Source organism: Acyrthosiphon pisum, chromosome A2, assembly GCF_005508785.2.
Source record: "Acyrthosiphon pisum isolate AL4f chromosome A2, pea_aphid_22Mar2018_4r6ur, whole genome shotgun sequence".
NCBI classification, from domain to species: domain Eukaryota; kingdom Metazoa; phylum Arthropoda; class Insecta; order Hemiptera; family Aphididae; genus Acyrthosiphon; species Acyrthosiphon pisum.
The window spans coordinates 41225613-41247486 of record NC_042495.1 but is presented as its reverse complement, the minus strand read 5'-3'; the positions used below and the strand labels follow the sequence as shown (position 1 = coordinate 41247486).

The following is a 21874-nucleotide window of genomic DNA, read 5'->3' as shown; positions in this document are numbered from 1 at the left end:
ATACATAAGCACTATTTTTTCTCATCCAATTCAAGGGTTTTTCTTTATATTGCTACTGTCCCTAGAAAATGATGGTATGCTAGCAGATTGGGTTACGGATGAATTGATCACTGAAAAGAGTTTTCTTTTTATATATCATCTTGGATATATATATATTTAAAAAAACGATAATAGCAACATGTCATGGTCGGTGTAACCAACAAAATAAACAGACCTGTAGAAATGAACCTTTAGAACGGACAAGTGCGCTTTTCTACCCTTTGTTTGTTTACATTTTCACACTTTCTTACTAGTTTGCAAAAAAGATACAAACATCTAATGTGGTATGAGAAAGTCCAAGAGGAGAGAAACACACTCAGTAAGAGAGTAAAAAATACAAACAATTGTCACTATATTAAATTGACCAAAAAATATATGTTCTACAAGTAATATTATGTGAATAATAAATATAAATACAATTTTGTAGATAGAGGTACATACGTGTTGTTAAAACGACACGTACTCGTGATACTAAGTAACAGGTACCCGTATAATTTCGAATTTATGACTATTGATTCCTATTATGAAACTTTTTGACAAAACTATTAAATTATCTTTATACAATAATTATTATAAGAACAATGCAACCAAAATATTAATTGGATTACATTTTGGATAAAAAAAAAAAAAACGAAATTGCAATCACTTTAAGGATCAATTAAATTATAATTACTAGGTAGGTACTTAAAAATATTTTATCTTTAATTGGAAACATTTTAGATTTAATTAAATATAAACAATTGAAAAAATGATCAAATTAAATGTGTGTTAAGTGCATTCGTGGTGTTATGCATAGTAATTTTTAACGTTGTTCCATTTTTTAAGGTCATTGATTAAATGAATAATAATTATAATAATAATGATTGTTATTATTCAGTATGTACCTATCTACCTTTATATTTTTTGTTTTGAATTTTATTATTTGAATGGGCATCTATTAAGTATGAAATAAGAGTGTCCTGCAGTGATAAAATAACTAGACAATTTTAGATACATGTTTGTTTTAGTTTATATTTTCTGAGCATAATATAAATGAGCACATAATATTCCCTTTCAAAGTCAAAGTTCATAAATCAATGCATATGATTTCTAATACAATGGTAATTGTGATTTCAATTTATGATTAATATGCATTCGAAAATTTTGAAATGTCACTGGAGTTTTCGTGTGTGTATTATTATGAAATTGTTTCCATATAAGATGGTCTGTTGAATAAAGTTTGCAATGAAGGGTTACACTTGGAAAGTTTTGAAGCGCAAAAACCTTTATGGAAATATTGATAAAACAATAAAGATATTTACAAAAGGTTTAACAAAGAAGATTTAACATTTCTAAACAAAATAATTTAAACTTCAACAATATAATAAATTCTTAAGATAATAATAAATTAATAGAATTAACCGGCATAATGCTATTAAATTTGACGCTGTAGAAATTATTAACATCCGTCATAATAACTTCAATACAATATTTTGTTAGGCTTGTTTTGGTTGGTTAAATTATTATTGGTTAAGATGTTAAGGAAAAACACATTAACAATACAATAATTTTCCAACATTGAATTGGACGATACCTCGTATAATACCAACGATTATATTTATTATTATTGTACACAATTGAAGTCATAAATTTTCAGTCTAGATTATACTCAACTTTGAATCAACGTAGCAAAATATTTCTTATGATATTAACTTGTACCAGGTATATGATTCAAGGCGATTGCCAATTAAAATCTTATTCGTAAGGGTCCCTCTGAACTGCGTGGCCTTAAATGCTTGACGACATCTTTATAGAACATACAATTAATCAATAGAATCTCGTTTAAGTACTAGTACGGCAAAAATGGGACAGGTCGTGTAAATAGTAAATACACAGTAAATAAATTACACGTTTGTAAGTAAATATTGAAAAGCAATTCTGTAGCATATGGTATTCACTAATAATGTTATGAGCGAATCAACTCGAGGGTGTGTTTAACTATAGGTACCTATACAAACAATTTGTTGCAATCTACCGTGCAGATAGGTGTGTATAAAATGTAAATACGAAGATACGAGCATTACAAAGTTCAATAAAAAGTCAAAATATTATAGCGTGCCAAGAAGCTCTGATATTGATTCTCCAAGACGTGCCATGATTTAAATCAACGTACCAAAAAAAACCAGGTTAAAAGGGTCTGTTAATAATATTATATTTCAAAATCATATTTCAAACACCTTATAAGCGACGACCTTTGGTTGCTTGGGTGTACGCCGTGTCCGTCGCAGTGTGCTATTGGTCGGTGACAGAATATAAACTGCAGATTCCCGCTACCGAATACCACATTCGTCAAAGTCATCGTCGATGATCCTTTAAGTCTTAGATGTAAAAATTAAATTAAACTGAGACGTTGATAATGATGCCACGGTCGTGATGGGAATAATATAATATAAATAGTAGGTATCAGTGAGGTACCACCAGACTTCAATTTTTTATAATTCGACATTCTCACAATTTCACTCAAATAGTATAATATACTACCTAGGTATATATTATATGCCTAGGTAGTTTAACTTCAAAAACTAAGGCTATGATTTTTGTATTACATATAGTACATGGTATTACGATACTGTCTTGTAAAATACAATAACGACTAGTGAGGTTTAAACAACTACTGATGGTTGGTCTATACTATAATAATATGCATTAGTTGAATGATAGTTAAAATAATTGTGATCAGATAATATAAAATCTTGAAAAAAAATATAAAATATTGTCCATCAAAACTAACAAGACGAGTGTATGCCAAATTGCAAATAAATATAATAAATATATTATATTAGATATATATATATTAATTATATATTATACTAGCTGAACCCATGCACTTCGTTGCCCATTAAGTGTACCAACTACCTATATGTGACTCAAACTTTTTTCAATTCGTTATTTAATATTCGGTGTATGGTTTCAAAATTAATCTTAACTTTTCCGTTGCCCGGAATAAAAATTCTGATTCGCAGCAGTACATTATCAGGTAAGTAATCTACCTGCGGTAGATCGTGGACCCCGTGCTGTATGTACGTTAGTGTATGGTTTAACTCTTAAGTATCAAAGTTATACCAAGTTTTCGTATTCTTCCATGTGGTGGATTGATATAATCAATTAATACAAAATCCCAACCTAACCTAACCATTTTAAAATCAGATGAATAAACGCAAAAGCATAAAAAAAATTCATTCAAATCGGTCTAACCATTTAGGAGGAGTTCAGTCACAACACACGTACAGTAGAATTATTGCGCTTAGCAACACATTCTGCGATTCATTTTTATATTATATGAAATCAACAAACATGCCCGATTAACCAATAGCAACCAATATAATATAATGCACTGTTGCGCCACTGTTGTTTTTTTGGCATACAGATTTGAGATTTCCTACCTTTCCAGTGGATTTTCCTAAAATTTTATTTCGGAAAAACCTTTTCCTGACAGTTACGAACATTGTTACGAACAAAAATTTGAGCCAAATCGAACCAGCTGTTCTGGATTTATGAATTGTTATACATTTTTGTCTCCATTTTTATATATATAAGATTATATTGCTAATTTATAATTAGAAAAAATATACGAATTTCTAACGCATCGAGATATTGCAGCAACAATAATATAAATATTGTTGTATTTTGATGTTTTAATAACAACACACAGCAGTACTGTATATACAGTAGTGCCTATTACGGACCTAACCAATTTATTTCCCACACTGACGTACCATCTTAGATATTATACATTATTATTGTGTGCAAAGCCGGGGGAGCTATTTCCCGAGAAACCACGAACACATCCAACTCGTATATATACCTATCGTCGTGACGTAGTAATATAATTCTCGTCCGTTTAACGGTAGTGTGCACACACGCCGTAGGTGGGTACGCTCCTATTTTTATTTCACTGTTTTTTTTTTTTTTTGTTTGTTTTCAATTGCCCCGGTAATGTCAGCATCCGCTGCGGAGGAGCTATATACTTCCCAATTGAATGTCGCACCCATGTCTGCAGTGAATTTACTGTCGTCGTCTTTATTATTATTATTATTATTTAATACGGTTTTAGAACACCGTCGCCGCCGACGCACCCAAAAATACCGATTACCTCACGGTGTCGGCCGTGAAACGCTAATACGGAATGACAATAATGATGATAATGATAATAATAATAATAAAATCCCTACTTGACGGCGGCTAAAAATCGGGTCTTATATAAGGACGAACGTTCGGGCCACTGTAGTCCACCGCAATCCGTTTCGGCGCGTCGTCAACCGCATAATATTACCTTGCCTAAAGGATATACCTAAACATTTTTCCGTTATTATTATTTGTCGACAACCACGACGATGATGAGCTCCTCGATGACCGGTCCGAGCGGCGGCGGCCTGCAGAAATCCCCGGCCGGAGGTCCTCTGTCACCGTCGCCGCAGTCCGCGGTCGACAAGTCGGCGGCGGTGTCGTCGGGTTACGGTACATACAACAGGCGCGGTACCGCAACCACGGTAGATCGCCGTCGGCGAACCGACTATCGTGGCGGCAGGGACGGAGACCGCCACGACGATGACGACGACGGTGACGACGACGACGACCGACTGTCCGAGCTGTCCGACTCTGGACACTTTCTGGCCAAGGGCGCGTTCCTCATCACGCCCAGCAACGAGCTGAACCTGGAAAAGGCGACGGCCATATGCGAGAAGATGAACTACAGAGGACCGTACTCGGTGACCAGGACAGCCACGGGCATACTGTTCAAATTCGCAGAACAAGAAGACTATCACGTGACGTTCCGCAAGGGGTTTCACAAAGTGACCAACTCGAGGTTCTACAAGAAGGTAAGCGATAATCACAATTGCAGTTGGAATATTATGAACATTTTCGGGCTAGGCATCTTTTGTCTTTACCCATTGAGAACCCTCTGGGTGTTAGTTATTTTCCACGAGCATTACATTTTAAAATACTGTCTTAGGAAAAAATAACATGTTATCGATATTTTGTTAATCAAATTATAATTCATAGTTTATAGCGTTTTATTAAATTACGTTTTTATAAAGTAAATGTTATTTGTACATTTTGTAACTGATAATAAGACATTCAATTTATTGATCTTAAGTATAATTAGTGTACAAAATATATTTATGCAATTTAAAACAATTTAGTTTATTATAGTTAAAATTGTTTCATACTTACTTTATTTTCCATGATCCATTTAGTTGAATTTGTAACAGTTGTTATTCAATTATTGTGAAGAGTGAAAATTAGTTTTATAATTTGGTATTTTAAAATGAAACTAAGTTCAACTATGCGTTGGATAAATTATGTTTTTCTAAGAATTTATATTTTATGCAATTTCATTATACAAATAATAATAACAGCACCAACAAAATACTAGTAGATAATTATCAGAGATATTATTATGTTATCCTTCATTTCTGTTTCTATTAAATCGGAAGTTGAAATACTTAAATTGGTTTCATAATTATTTCATACCAGTGGGCTATAGTAGTTATTTATTTTACTATTTGTGAATAAATCAGTAAATCAAATTTAAACATACCTACATCTAATTTATTTATTTTTTTTAAATATTATATATTATATTATATTATATTTAACACGTATTATTTAAAAACAACACGAATAAATGTTTAATCAAGTAGTTTCCCAAGTAAAATCGTTATTATCATTATATAAAATATAAAATGTTCATAATAATATATTAGTGTACAATTTTTAGCCAATTGCCCAGAAGCTGATACTCACCAATAATAATAATAACAACCATCACAGATAGAATTAATACTAATTTAGAGTTTTTAATTAAAAAACAAGAACTGTATATTTTGTTCAATAAATTTATTTGGTGTTCATTTCTTTAAAGATCCTATTATCTATGATTAAGTATACCTTGGATTCTGATTAGTATTTTATTTTATTGATAAAAAAAATAAATAAATATTATTGCTTTATATGATGTTATGGGTAGTCTAAGTTTTACCTAGCCTAATGTAGAGTACAATTTTAAATTCAAAAATAACTAAACAACTTATAATAATAATTTTGAATTACATATAATACTGTTATCATCTTTAATTTATTAGAGACACATAAACAACAATAATAACTGCAGTACTCATAATTTTAGCTTTGCAATCGTAGAAAAGAAAGAAAAAGGTTCAAACTTAAAAATATTTTTTTCTAAAGTTTATGGAACCGAAATTTTATGATGTTTCACTCAGTCTATTATTTCATTAAACTTAGGTCTTTTATAGTTTACTTGCATGTAGAAGTACAGAACGTGACTAGAAATCCCAAACAAAAATCAGTCGAGCCACAATAAATTACATTACATGGTTTATAAATTATGTTATACGAATTAGTTTTCGCAGTTATAAGGATAATATTATAATCACATTAGCTTCAAACAAAATATTATTATACCCACATAAAAGTATGATAATATTTAATGTAATTTTTTCTAAATAACAAATACGATTATCTTATAATTTATAATGCCTTAAACATAATATTTTAATTTGATTTTTAATTTATTCATTGTTCTAAAAAAAGAGTTATGACTGACTAATATAAAGTAATTTTTAAAAGATTCTATTAAGTCCTCTACAAAGTTTTAGTGGTCATAATTTAAGGTTACGCACACTGTATATAATAACAAGAAGTAATTTGCAAGGTTTGGTTTTTAAATAGCCTTTACAGTACATAAAATAAATAAGAAAATCTGGAACAAAAATGAAAACCATCTACTTTGAAAAACTTTTTTGTTTATTTCTTAATTTAAAAGAAACCACCGCTATTTTATTTTACTGTGATTGTGATATTAATGCGTTTTAACATTAATCTGAAATAAATATTTAGCACATGTTGTAAATTATCACAAATTAACTTTTGGATATTAAAATGTACATCAACAAAAATAACAAACATAGTATATTTATTTATGTATACAATTTAAACTTAAAGTTTTGTTGATACGAAGTACTAATAAACATAAGTTTTATTTTTTTTTTGGGGTATATAAAAAATGCGTAAAATATATTTTTTGTCTGGTGGTAAGTATGTATTATTGTCGTTATATTATGCCACTGTTAAAATTTTAAACATAATTAATTTGTAAACAAAACAGATGATAGTAATGACTAATTATTAAATAACAAATCATCTAAACAATATTAAACGTATATTTTTTAGGATCATTGGAAAATTGAAATTTTGACGAAAAAATATATTTCCGCTCAATGGATTTGTCGACTAACAGTATTTATAGCTACTTATTCTTTAGCCATAATGTTTTACTGAATCAGTTGTATTTGTCGATACATTTTTCGTGACGAGCACAAGGTTATTCTTCCAGTAAACACCAATGTCGTAGGCGTGTGAGAGAAAATTACCCGTCAACTATTATAGTAAGAAAAATGACATAAAATATATTGTGTTGTATCAGTTTGTTTGCCTGACATTGAATAGAAATCGCCACAATCTAACAATATTCTATATCTTTCATTCCCTTGTTTATTTTTTTCAAAGACTTTTTTTGTTTAAACAGAAATACACTTTTTCTCATAAAGCTATGGTCAGGTTTTATTAAAATATTATATCTCTTAAGAAAAATAAAACTGAATTGAAAACGAAAAAATGTAAATTGCAATCTCTTTAATATCTCTTTTTATTATATAAATATTCTTTGAAGGATTCGCGAACATACTATATTTGAAATTACAATTATTTTTTGAATATCAACGGGACATGCACTAGGTATTTGTAATAAATAACACAATAATACTTAGTTATATCAAATGAAGATTAAATAATTAAAAAATATATTATTTTATATTTTCCACGCCAATAATGTAATAAATAATAGATATAATAATAATGTGTTATAGATACTGTTGAGGCTAAGAATTCTTCTAGCTTTCACCCAACGTTGCTTAAGTATAATATAATAATGTTGCATTATTCTTCCAGCAGTATGCTTAGCACCAGATTTTCTAAAAAGTTGTATAATACCACAAAATAACTGTAATTAAATTGCTTCAATAAAATTGTTGTTGGCTTAAAGTGTTTCATATAATTAATAAATTAATTCACCAAAATAACAATATGTATTTCTATTATTCTTATTCTTATTTTTTTTTTTTTTTTTTTTTTGTGATTGCTGAACAAATTGGCTATTGGCAAATGTTCAAATGGTATCTTAGTGTGCACCCCTTTACACACTATAACCACTTTTGAGTCTATAAAATTACTACCTATTATAGTATTAAACTCTTAAAACAATTTTGGTGTTATTGGAGTAAGACAGCGTGATCACGATTCAACATAAATTTTGTTTGATGACACACCGTATATTACGCATTGTAGAAATGTATCGATATGTTAGACGATTAAACAAAACACTTAAACACATATTTATTACGTGTTCTGGACTTCCTAAAGTCGTGTATTTGAAAATACATGCCGTTGCGTAATTATAATGACTCTGCGGGAAATGAGGGGGCTATTTTAAATTATATGGTGCTTTATTTTGTCATCGCCCATCGGTAAACACTGATTGGAATATAATAACTCACCACGTATCAATCCATATTCCATATCCATAAGTTGAATATTCAACATGAATTTATTTTTTCGTCACCAGTCATTAGCTTAACAAATTATAATAACTTAAATAATTATATTGTTTTCATGAAATTTGCCGGTGCAAATGTTCGTAATATCGATGGTTTATTTTTTCAATTACAACAGAAATAAGTATTTAGTGTACCTATTATAAAATCGAATTATTAGATAATTAATTGGTATAAAGTTCTATGGCATAATTAAACGATCAACGTGAAAAAAAAACTTTTTTGCCCTGTTTAATAATGCTAAGTATTTAAAAAAAAATGATTTTATTTGTAAATAGCTAAATGCCATGAGAGTATTATCTTTTACTATACACAAATTTGTATAAAACCAAATTTTAATAAGCCAATTTAAAATCCCATTAATTCGTACACTTTAATAATGTTTACGTTATATCCACTTAATTTAAAAATGGCTTAACTATTACTTTTTGTTCAGTACCTATACATGGTTTAATAATAGTATTACCATATATGTTAATGCTTATTAAATAGTAAATACCAAATAAACATTTAGAACAATAATTGTATGTCTTAGTATATAATAATATAATAGTTATACAATTTTATAGAAATACATTTCACATTTATTTAAATATTAAAATTTAAATAACATTAAAAATATATATAAATCAAGTTATCGTAAGATTTATAGCAGTATGCGTGTTTCTACAAACATATTATTGTTTACATTTATGTTATTAATTGTTTCCATGTTGGACACTCATAGACATTTTACCAAGTATGTTAGCTTTTATAGTAATATATGCAATCGATGTGAATAATTTTGTTTTTTCTAAAAATTTAATTCATTTAAAAACTATAATAATTCAAATATTATTGTTAGGACCAACTATGTTTCTTTCGTAATTAACTTTTACTTACTAGAAAAATATATGGATATTTATAATATATTTTATATTATAGATATTTTTTCAATGGACATTTCATAATTATAACAATATGGTGATAACTTTTGAATTATTAGATCACTGTCGTTTTTTACTGCTTCGATGAAAAATTGTGAGCTGAAAGTCATATTACGAAAGTTATAAATGTTACTCAACTTACACTAAATCGAATAATATTACGTACAATAATAAAATTAGTTAAAAACTCAATCATTTGTTTGTTTTTAATAATACTGTTTTGTATTCGAATAATTGTGTTCCTAATTACTTCACATTAATTGTGTGGGCCATATAACTGTCGATTCTTATTGTATATCTACATTAAAAATAAAAAGACCCCATATAGTTCTTACTTCTTAAAGTTATCCAATAATTTATTTTACAATATTATTATAAACTATATTATAGGTAATTTGTTATGGCGCATCTAATATATTTATAGTTTTAATTCGCATTAAGTATTTTATTATTTTAATTTAAATATTAAGTACCTAGTAGATAATTAAATTTGTATTCATATTAAGTTCCATTACCTCCTCAATTATGATAATATGTATCTATAAAGCATTTTGAAGCATACATTAATACCATACCATTTATTAATCTCATTGTAAGAATTCAATACAATTAATATTATAAACCAATATAGATTTTATGTGAAGACGGGCAGGTAGGATGTTTTTTATTGTTGTACATTCGAGTTCAGGATGATGGTGTGAGGCTGTATGTGATACGTGCGTTATTTACAATGCATACTAACCACGCGAAGCATATAATAGTCGATGGAAAAATGGATAAGTTATATAGGATTTCCGGAGTAAAGTTCGGTTTGCGTATAGGCACGAGCGCTAATAAAATAAAACGGTCTGGCAAGTTAGAACGTTAAAAACTTTCCGCTCGGGTTTAATATCGCCCTGCATTATACGTAATATTATTATTATTATTATTATATACACATGCATGCACGCCGGAGGACCCCGAGAGGCTTTTAGGTCGTTCCCGGGCCACCGATTAATTTGATGCATATTTTAGAATGGCGGCTTATATCCTGAAAGCACTCGCGATAAAAAATGTAAGGGAAGCACGTCGTCGTCCTAGTGAAAAAAAGGGAAAAAATACAGAAAAAGACGAAACCCCGAAAATGGGGGATTAAAAGCGGCGCAAAGCATAAAATGCGATCAAACATAATAACATTTTATTATGTTATATACTATTGTACAGCAGACGCCAGTAGTGGAAGTAAAAAGAGTATAGTGCGTGCACTAATCTACGGTTTCGCATGGTTTTATCCTTTAATAATAGTGAACATAGATTTTTACGACGAGATGTGATAACGAGAAAAAAAACCCAAATATAAAATTAACGGCCTCATGAAGTATAGCATTATTTTTTCTTGCAAACAATGTCTGTCACGGTGTTGTTGTCAGATAACCGCTAGCATCCTGTGGTCATTTCTACTGTCCAAATAATATTTCTTTATTATATTACGATTACAATTTTCTTGTTGGGCGTGGCAGATTTTTCAGTGGAGTATTATATTATATTATTACGAACAGAGTTGGTCAATATTCGTAGGCAGTTTAAGGGAAACGAACGACCATCGTAACTCACTCGTCATATTATTACATGTAAGTGGTCGGCTCTCTTTACCTTGTACATACCTAATTTTTTTCAAGTCGTTTGTGCCAGTCGAGATTGTCATGAAAAATACAAATTCTCACTCAATTTACTTTTTTAATAATATAAACTTGATTTTGTTATGATGTAAGAATAACACACACACGCACACAGACAGTACCTACATGTTTTATTATAATTATATGAAAATGGCATAGGTACTCCTAATAGTCGGATTTGTCGTAGGTGCAGTATAATATGTTATGAAAAGATAACAATTTAAATAATAAATTACTCGAATGTGTTTGTTTCGGTTGGAAAACAATGCTCGATACATTTAGATATACGACGTATATATAGATGGCCAAATAGTCGGTATAATAAACGTGTAATAATATTAGGTATTATAACTACGAGTACCCCAGCTAAAGTATAATATAATTATTAATCATATTGTTTTACATAATAAATCAGAGCAGGCAATTATTATTATGACGGGAGGCGTTTATAAGATCACACGGGGGAGGAAAGAAAAAAAACGTAAAGCCAATTTTGTACAATTTTTTACAATATTATACATTTATTTACCTACATAATTGTAGGTATAGTGTACGGTTGAATGCTAAACAGGTTGCCGTTAACCGATTGGAAACTCAACAAATGGGCGAAATGTAGCGTTTCGAAATCACACGGTCGGGTGGTCTAACAAGCTTTGGAAATTTGGATATTATCAAGGACATATAGCCTTTGAATTAACAAACGCATCGCCAGCCTTTTCTTACCCCGTACCGGGTATGACGCACACATATGAACGTAATCGATGTGAAGACTTTGGACGATCTGTTTCGTTTATATTTTCCACACGGCGTAGTTCAACTGCAGCCATATGCTGACGATGATAATAATATGAGTCACATTAATATTATGTTGTATAGACATTTTGTGCTGTTATCGTAAATTATTGCACGGAACGATATAAACCGATTGTAATCGCTATAATAATAATAATAATATAATAGACCAAGTTCGTTAATGGTCAACAATAAAGGCGTGCGATTTGTTAAAACGGCAACGGCAATAATGTTAATCGCTAGACTTCTCGGCCAGAGTATTGTTGATTCAAAACCAAAAAAAAAAAAAAATAACTTCTATAGTTCGTATTTATAGAGATTATATTGTCAATATTGCTGTAAGTTAACGAACAATTAATGTAAATTATGTGTGATATTATAATATTATTAGTATACAATCTAATCTAATAAATAGGACGCTCAATCTTCGGCGATAAAGTTTGAATACCAATGATTCGCTTTAGATCGGTATCGTAGATCTCCAATTGCGTGCCCTCCACACATACGTTAGATGAATATATATTTATACAAAAATCGGCTTATATTGTACACATTTATACACATTTCTATTCATCATAATTCAACTCTTCTAAATATATAATATTAACAAGATTTTAGCATAAATATGTTTTTGGGCTGGGTACAGATATTTTTATTTTCTAACTCCGATTTTGCGTCACGCTTTGCTTATCATCGCAGAAACGAATAAAATTAAAGCCTAATTCCCAATAAGTATATATACAATAATTAATGATAACTTATTATTACACATTATATTTTATGATTCATAAATCTTCTTTGAAGTGAAAAATATTGAGTTCTACGTTTATGCCACACGATCACCACGCCTGAATTTGACACTTTTTTAATTAGGCTTTTGGACTTTAAATATTTAACTATTAAATTAAATCATAGTATTATATACAATATTATAATATACGATTGTTAAAAATGGATAGCTAAAAAATACCAGTTTTGGTAATTTAACGTCGTTTGTACTGCATAGATTAGGAAAAATGTATGACACGTGAATACATGATCATAACAATTACAGACTCAGGCTACATTCCCATGATATGTGATAACGACACAACTACTCTAATAGACAGTATATTATATTCTTATTTTATCGAAATTGTATATCTTATAATGTTATATCTTATGGTAAATATAGGTGAATATAGGTGAATATAGGTGAATATAGGTAAATATTATTATTATTATTATTTTTTTTTTTTGGTTCATAAGTTTTTATTCAATCTGTTACGAAAAAGAGAACAATAAGAATAATTGATGGTAAGTATAGGTTAAAATATCAATAAAAATAAAAAGGGCAGATTAAACAGACTATAGATGCCTCCCAGCGGAGGTACTACGACATGTGTAACAAATAATATTAAAGTGTGTATTATAATATGTGCGTGTGTAGGTACCTATATAATATGTATATATAATTCTTTAGTCTATTGACATCACCGACATTAGCCTACTTTTGATTCAAGTTAAATACGAGTGATGACATCTTATATAATTAAATGTAACGATGATTTGTAGAGTGTTTTAATATTGTTATCTGAAGTTTATAAAAATAAAAATATATATATATATTTCTGCGTTACGCTTCTTCGTAGAATGCTAGTTGTATTTACTATCGGAGATAAACTGTTGAATCTGTTAAGTTCTTCAGTAGTTCAGTGTATTTAGGCTTTGTATACCTAGGCTTTCATTGTATAAGTTACTATATCAGATCCCCCAACCTCAGCACAGTATTCTGGTGCCGGTTCTTTGCTGATAAGTAGGTGTGAATTAGATAAGTACTCTCAATCATGTGGTTATTACTTCCTTTCTATATTTAATCTCACGAGATATTTTCATGTCATCAATGTCTAGTTTTTTTTTTTTTTAATTCTGAGTTTGTTTGAGAGAAATGATTTATTCCCGTTCGTTTTCTTTTAAACAAGTTAACTCGAGTGTATCTGACGTTGTATTTAAGTTTGTTTTTATAGAATACTGAGATCAGGTGACTTCATTGGCTACTAAGTTTGCTGTTCTATTTCTAGGTATCCTATAATGACAAGAATCCCACTTGAATATTATTATTTATTGATTATTGATTTAATGCAACTTATAACTTATAGTGATCAAAGAATTGACTGATGGTGATGGTAATGCAGTTTGAGTTGAGATATGAAATCATTGTTTTTTACATGATAGACCATTATATTATATATCACATATAAATATATTATTATACTAGTTCTTGACAGTTATAAGTACTAATAAATAATAATTGTCTAGAATATAATGTTATACGCCTATATGATACTCAGCTGATCTGTGCAAAGACTCGGAACAACATTTTGGTATAAGTTCAAACTAAAATATATGTATGCATCATAAAGACTGTCTTGGGTATTTCATTTTTCAATACCAACAAGTATATTGAAATTGTCATTGATACATCAAATCCTTTCATTGTAACCTACACGTTTTACCGTGTATATTGTAGTGCTCAAATGGAATGTGAAATCTAATTTATTTATAATATAATACAATTATGCACGAAATGAAAGTACCAAATTCTTATTGGTTACAGTAAGTTTATATTTGTTTTGTTATAATTTTAAATTATATAAGCTTAGAATGTAAAATTCGATAAACAAAAGCATAAAATATATATTGACGACTGGAGTACCCATACAATCTACATATGCAACTTACTGATCTTTAATGTACTATAAATATATTATGTGCCATAGATATTTTTTTATTTTTAGACTTTAATCATTAAAAAAAATAAAATGATCCATCCGAAGTGGCAGTTTTATTTCAAAATTTACAGTAAAATAGATACCAATCCTTTATGAAGTCTACATAGTCTGCGCAAAACAAAATTTAATTCCAAGCTTGGTGCACGTGAACTAATAATAGCCACTTAAACAAGCATGTTTGAACGATTGATGGTATTTTACATTTAATAGCGATTTATGTTGTAGTTAATTGCATTTAAATATGTAATGCTAAACCCACATAGGTACTGAGATACTCAGTAGATCAAAAGAGTAATCAGGCTTATAATGCATACTATCATATTACTTAATATATAAATACAATAATTTGGATAATTCATCGTTTTGATCTCGAAAAGTGACTTTAAATTTGTCAAATTTGTATTGGAATGCATTCTACATTATAAAATTATGAAACAGCTATAGTTTTTCATTATTAAATCCTTCTATTAAATCAATCCATACTTTATTCACCATAGCCGGACTACTATATTTTACTATATTCCAATGTTAACTACATGAATAATAATTAAACAGAGATACTCGGTAGCCCACCCCTATAATATTATATATTTATGGTGTATATTATGTATATTTTCATAAAAAAACTAAACTGGTCTCCCTTTCCCGATAGCTAAAATATGGGGTACACTTTAGTGACATACTGATATATTTATAATTTTTTGAAGGGTTAATTAAAATTGTATTTTATTATAATTAGTGTGATAAACATAATTAATAAAATATATAATATCTTATAATATATTGTACAAATACACCTCAAGACTCAAGAGACACTGTCAAACTTCGTGATAGCTTCCAATGCCATTGTAAATATTCCCCACTGGGAAAATTACCTCAGCACATGTGACCCGGCACAATATATTAGGATCTAAACCATGCTGAATTAATTATCTACAAATGTTTTTCCATACTTGAATAACAAATTGTAATAATTTTATATTCCACATAAAACTATATTTTATGAACCGTTTACTTTAGTATTAACTTTGCGATCCTGGTAAATCTGACAAGCAAAAAAGTAATGTGGTAGACAGGTATTAGGTATAGAGGACACAGAGTTAAAGATGCTATATATTTTTTTTAATCAAAAACCAGACCATCTTGAGATTACTTTTACAAGTATTCAATAAAAACTACTAGATATTTTCCATTTCGAAGAAAATTTATAAATCATAAATATATATTAATAAGTAACCATTAATTGTATATTTATATACCTAACAAGAATTAGTTAAATTTTACACTTTATTTGTTTCTAAGATGATAAAAAAGCATTATGCAAGGTTGGTTAGAAAATAAAAATATTATGTGTATTTATGTTAAAATTTATAAATATTAAACATATTATATAATATATATGTATATTATGTCATGTAAGACAAAATCAATATTTTTTTTACGTAATAGGTATACTTATAGAAACATAGTAGCTTGTCTATAATAACATGACGTAAAGTTTAAAGTAGTTAGTTACATTTTTTCTGTGCATTTCACCAATAGTGGCAAATCACTATTTAATTAAATATAATTTTTTAATCTCGTTTTCTGCCAATATTTTTGACATGTCTAGGTTTTTATTTTTATAAAAATACATAATATAATATAACACCGGGAGATGAAAATGGGTACCACACTTTATTAAACTCGTTAGTTACCGCGTCACGTCACCTCGTCAGGAATATCACATTTATATCATACAAATATACGACGTATACAATTATAATATTATACAATATATATTTTTTGATACTCATAACACGTGGACGATTTGTTACGAATCGTAATCGTGTTAATACTTTCTATTTGACGGGGGTGGGTGGAAAAAATTAATTTTCTGCTCGGGTAATGTATATCACTTTTAATATAACCATCTCGCCCAGCGCTGCATGATAATAATAATATGACGGTGACACGCCGCGTGACAAATTAATATCATCTACACATAATATTATTACTATTATTATTATTAAATATGACGTCTGTGCAAAATATTATTTATAGTAATATACTGTGTACGTTGTATTTTTATATACGCTTCCAGACGTAGAAACGGACGCATTTCCCCAAAACTTATATTATTATTTTCCTCTCCGAACCACGTTACGATTCACCGTTAAAACGTATTTCAAAGTGTATAATATTATTATAATAGTATACATTATATAGGATTAATGCGCAAGGTTTATTTGCCGCACGGATATCGTCTTACGATCGGTTTAATTTGGGAAATAAAACATTTTACGTACACCCGTTACCGTACGGGTCTTGGTGTTTTATTTCAGCGTCCCATCGTAAAATCCCGTTATCGTTCCGCCGTATATATTATATGATATTATTATTATTATTATTATTATTATTATTGCTGTTCCACAGTGTAGTATAACATTATAATATACGAGTTGTTCGCGACCACATACTATACAGTGTAAGTGCGTATCACGATGTTGTACATATGTTAGGTAGCCAGATATCATATTATATTATATTATATTATATGACGATTACGTACTGAATACTATACAGAGTCACCGGTGGCAAAAAATTCACGCAAGTACCAAATAATAATACAGTCACCGGACACGGAGTTAAAATCAATAAAACATTTCACAATAGAAATATTATATGATTGTTATTTATAGTGTTTGGTAGTTGGGATGGTTATGACCGTTGGTTGAATTAGTATGTGAACATTTATTCGTCAATTTAAGTCATTGCGATGGTTTTCATCATATCAATATAATAGCGACTGTTTCGGTGTTTGCATTTTTATTTTTTTTTCCATATAAATTAAAAAAAAATATTAACAACGAGGTATATCACAACTATTTAAAGAAACAAAAACAAAACAATTTAAATAAATTAACAGTTTCGTCGAGTGACCAACATCACTTCCCCGATGCATTCGATCAGTAATTAGATTTATTTCCGTTTGTTATACATTATGTATAAGTTATAAAAACATAAAAACAAAAAAATAAATGGTTTACAGTCCTATAATTTTAGATGATACCAGTGGCGTGGCGAAGGGGGTCTAGAGGAGCGGCCGTTTCTCCAAAATTTGGGTGGGTGGGTATTGGGTAATGGGTATTCATTTTTAGTATACATATACTGTACACAATATACTATAGAACTAATGAAGTACTAATGTAAAAAAAGGTGGCAAATGGGTACCGCTCTGCTGTTCATTAGATATCAAATGGGTCATTGTAATGGTTGTGTTAAATGTTAATTCAATGATACAAAATCATTGTACACCAAAACTGAAACTGAACGAAGACGGTCTGCCTATATTACTATAAGTATATTTTATAATATTGCTAATTGCTATTAAAGTCATTTATACTAACAGTATATTAAATTTACTTTGTCAAAAACATTTAATTTGTCGTACTTTAAAAGTTTTATGTACCTACCCACGAATAATATTTTTAAATTACAAAAAATAAGTTAATAACTAAACACGTTATTTTTCGTTTAGGTACTATATCTAATTGTATTCTAATTTGAACTTAAAATGTCTATAAAAATGACTGTGTGAATATATTTTTAGAGATTTGGGTAACAATATCAACTATTTATGAAAAACTATGTTTTAATTAATCATTAACTAAAACAATTATCATTTTATATATTTTTATTTTTTAACTACAATATAATTTGCAATTTTTCGTAATTTTCTTTTTATTACTTGTATTCGAAAATGTTTTATTCATTTCTAACTGAAAAGTATATTGCAAATTTTCGAGACTGATGAATTTCGTCAAAATTCTAACTTCAGACAGTCGTAAAAAATTATTGAGGACTTACGCTCAACTTTTTTTTTAATTTCACTATTAACAACTTTTTGAACCGTCCCTTTTACATTTTCAAGTTTATTGCCCTACCAAAAATTTTTTACTGACAGCAATCAAAAAACAATTACATAGGTATACAGCTATCAATAGTTCAAAAAGAATCAAAATATTTTGCCAATATTCGGTAAGACAATTTCATGTACCTATGTATACGGTTATTATTTCATTATAAATCAATTTTGATGAAAATTGGCTTTGTGTAAAAATTCTCACTTTAGATTCTGAGTGGAGCGATGAATATTTATATCGATTTTACAATTATGTGTTTTTTTTTAAATTTTAAAACTGTCATTACCTTTTAAGACAGTAAAAATACTTAGATTTTCTTCAGCCGTATCTTTTCTAATAGAAAAATGAATAATTTGGGGAGGGGGGGGGTCTAAATTCTAAAAAATTCTAAAAGTGCTTGAAAGCGCTGGAAAAAGAAAAAAAAATTAAACGGGAATTTTTACGCAAAGATGGTTTACGACAAAATCGATTTTAATTTTTGGTATAACTCTACAACAAATGACCGCAGATACATGAAATTTTCACTAGTTGTTTATATTAGCATTTTATATACACGATAAAATTTTTAAAAAATATCAATTTATTTTGAACTGTTAACGGACATTTTCAGTTTCCAATTTTTTTTAGTTTTTTTTTTTTCTATGAATGTCAATAAAATTTTATTCGTTGGGTAAAAAAGCCTGAAAATTTAATACAAGGCTCTTAATTTATTGTTCCAGTGAAATTTGTAAAATATTAAAAATCCATAGTTACAATTTTTTTCCATAAGTATTTAAAGTTTAAAAAAATTTTTCTTTTTAAGTCTAAGATTTTCAAATGTAATTCAAGATTCTTTATAAGGGTATCTACCTTTATCAATAAAAGAATGTCTATAAGAAAGTCAAATTAAATTTTTATGAGTGTTTGAGGTTCAAATTTTTACAACATTTGGATATTCACTCGACTTCTCATGTAGCGATTTTCTTATTTTGTTGTAATTTAAAAATGAATAACCATAGATTCTTGAAATGTATATCATATATCTATTTTATCAATTCCTATACTTGATAAAGTTTTCAAAATATTTTAACGTGTTTTGAGCTGTTTACGGGCAATTTAAAAATTGTTTTCTAAACATTTCAACAAAATATTATTCGTTAGGCCAAAAACCATCAAAGTTAATTACAAAGCTCCTGATATATTGGTTAAATAGCAGTGTAAAAATACAAAAGCATAATTTTTTTTATATGTATTTAAAGTTCAATTTTTGACAATATTTATCAATTTTAATATTTAAAAACAATTTTGTAGTTAAAACTGTACGGCAGAGCGATATCCACTTACCCACCTTTTTTCCTTATTTTTTTTTAGTTTTTACCATGTTTTTGAGAATAACTCAATTTTTTTATTTCTACCATTCCCCCCCCACCAAAAAAAAAAAAAATAAAAAAAATACTAGATTAATTTTCCTATCAGCAAAAAGATGCTGAAGTAGAAAATCAGACACCAACATTATTTTGCTCCTATCAGAATCAAATAACTTAAATAAGAAAATAATAAACTAGAAGCTATGCATGTTATTAACTTCAAACGTTTCAAGAATGAATTGTCATTGTACCTGTATATAAATGTTAAATAAATAATAAACATAATATTATTTAACGCAATTTTTTTCATAAAATATTGGGTGGGTGGGTGGGTGGTTAGAATAAAATCTTTGCTTCTTATTTTAAAATAGTTCACCTCGCCACTGGATGATACTGTGTGTGATTTTTTTTTTGTTTAATATACCATATCATTACATTAAACATTAAACTAACGAAATTCTACAAACCCTAATTAATATTAATACCAATCGTAAACCTGCATACGTTAAGTATAATGATAAGTTAAAAGTATTGGAAATTTTAAAAAAGAATCGATTAGAAGAACAAATGTATTTATAGGGAAAACAATAATATGTCGAAACGCATAGTGTTATCTATGTAAATATTGATTTTATCGTATTCCTTATAACAATTAAGCTTAACAATTTTTTATTTTTGATCATTTAAACAGATACGTTTGGCTGTTGATACTGTTTATAATGTAAATAAAAAATAATTAATATAACTAATTTATTAGTCCACTAAAAACGTTTGCTTGTATAACTATTAAGTAGATATATTATGTCACAATATATTATGAGTAAATAAACATTATTTATATAGCTAAACGATTGTCAAGATGCTGGGTAACAGATTATACAACCTTTTGTATAATATTATACAATACAGTATATTATTTATTTATTTTTATTGGTTACATTTTTTGAGTTTATAAAATAAAATATAATTGTCTATTACTTATTATAAATTATAATAATATATTTTATTCCATAACTTTAGCCACATAATAGTAACACTTTTACAACACATTCCATTAAATATTCATAGGTAAAAGAAATAGTCATTATTTGTTCCGTTGAATGTAATTATGATTGAATTTGTATTTGAATTACCAAACTTACAAAAATGTTTTATAACATAGGTTAGATTCAAAAAAATATATATCTGTATAATTTTGGGCTTCTTTCATCTATTTGATATTATTTTATTATATCATTACTTATGTAGATTAAGTTGGATTAATTTATATTAGGCTGTCAGAAATATGATATTAAATACAGTGAGTTCCGCTTAATGTGATCACTGGTTTATAGAATCAATCGTTTATTGGAATCAAAAATAAAAATCCCAAACCAAATATAAGGTATATTGAAAAAAAAATGCTTTTTGGAATCAACTGGTTAATAGGATCAAAATGGCCTGAACCAATGCGATCACATTAAGCGTTTTCACTGTAATACGAAAGTAAAATATAGAAAAAATGACTAATATATTGAACTGGTACTAAAATTGATGTTAGATTATTGTTCTGACGTAGAATTATTTTACCTACAATGTTCGGTAATCGTTCATATTTGGATCCAAATACCAAATTGAAACGAAACAAAATCATTTCCCGCGACGAATGCTTAATTATATCACCACCATTTATTTAGGAGACAGTAAATTTGATTCAATTATTTCATATTCAAAAAGTTTTTAATATAATATTATTATATACCTTTATTTTACGATTCTCTTACTA

General features: G+C 28.3%; 1 protein-coding gene across 1 annotated transcript in view; it reads left to right on the top strand.

The window, feature by feature from the left end:
- The first annotated feature begins 4286 nt into the window (after positions 1–4286).
- The window catches only part of LOC100573127, a 56336-nt gene continuing 38748 nt past the window's right edge, over positions 4287–21874 (top strand). The window contains exon 1 of the mRNA XM_003244233.4: positions 4287–4898. Coding sequence (XP_003244281.1) covers positions 4413–4898 — 486 coding nt within the window. The 5' untranslated portion in view covers positions 4287–4412. The remainder of the gene's footprint in view (positions 4899–21874) is intronic.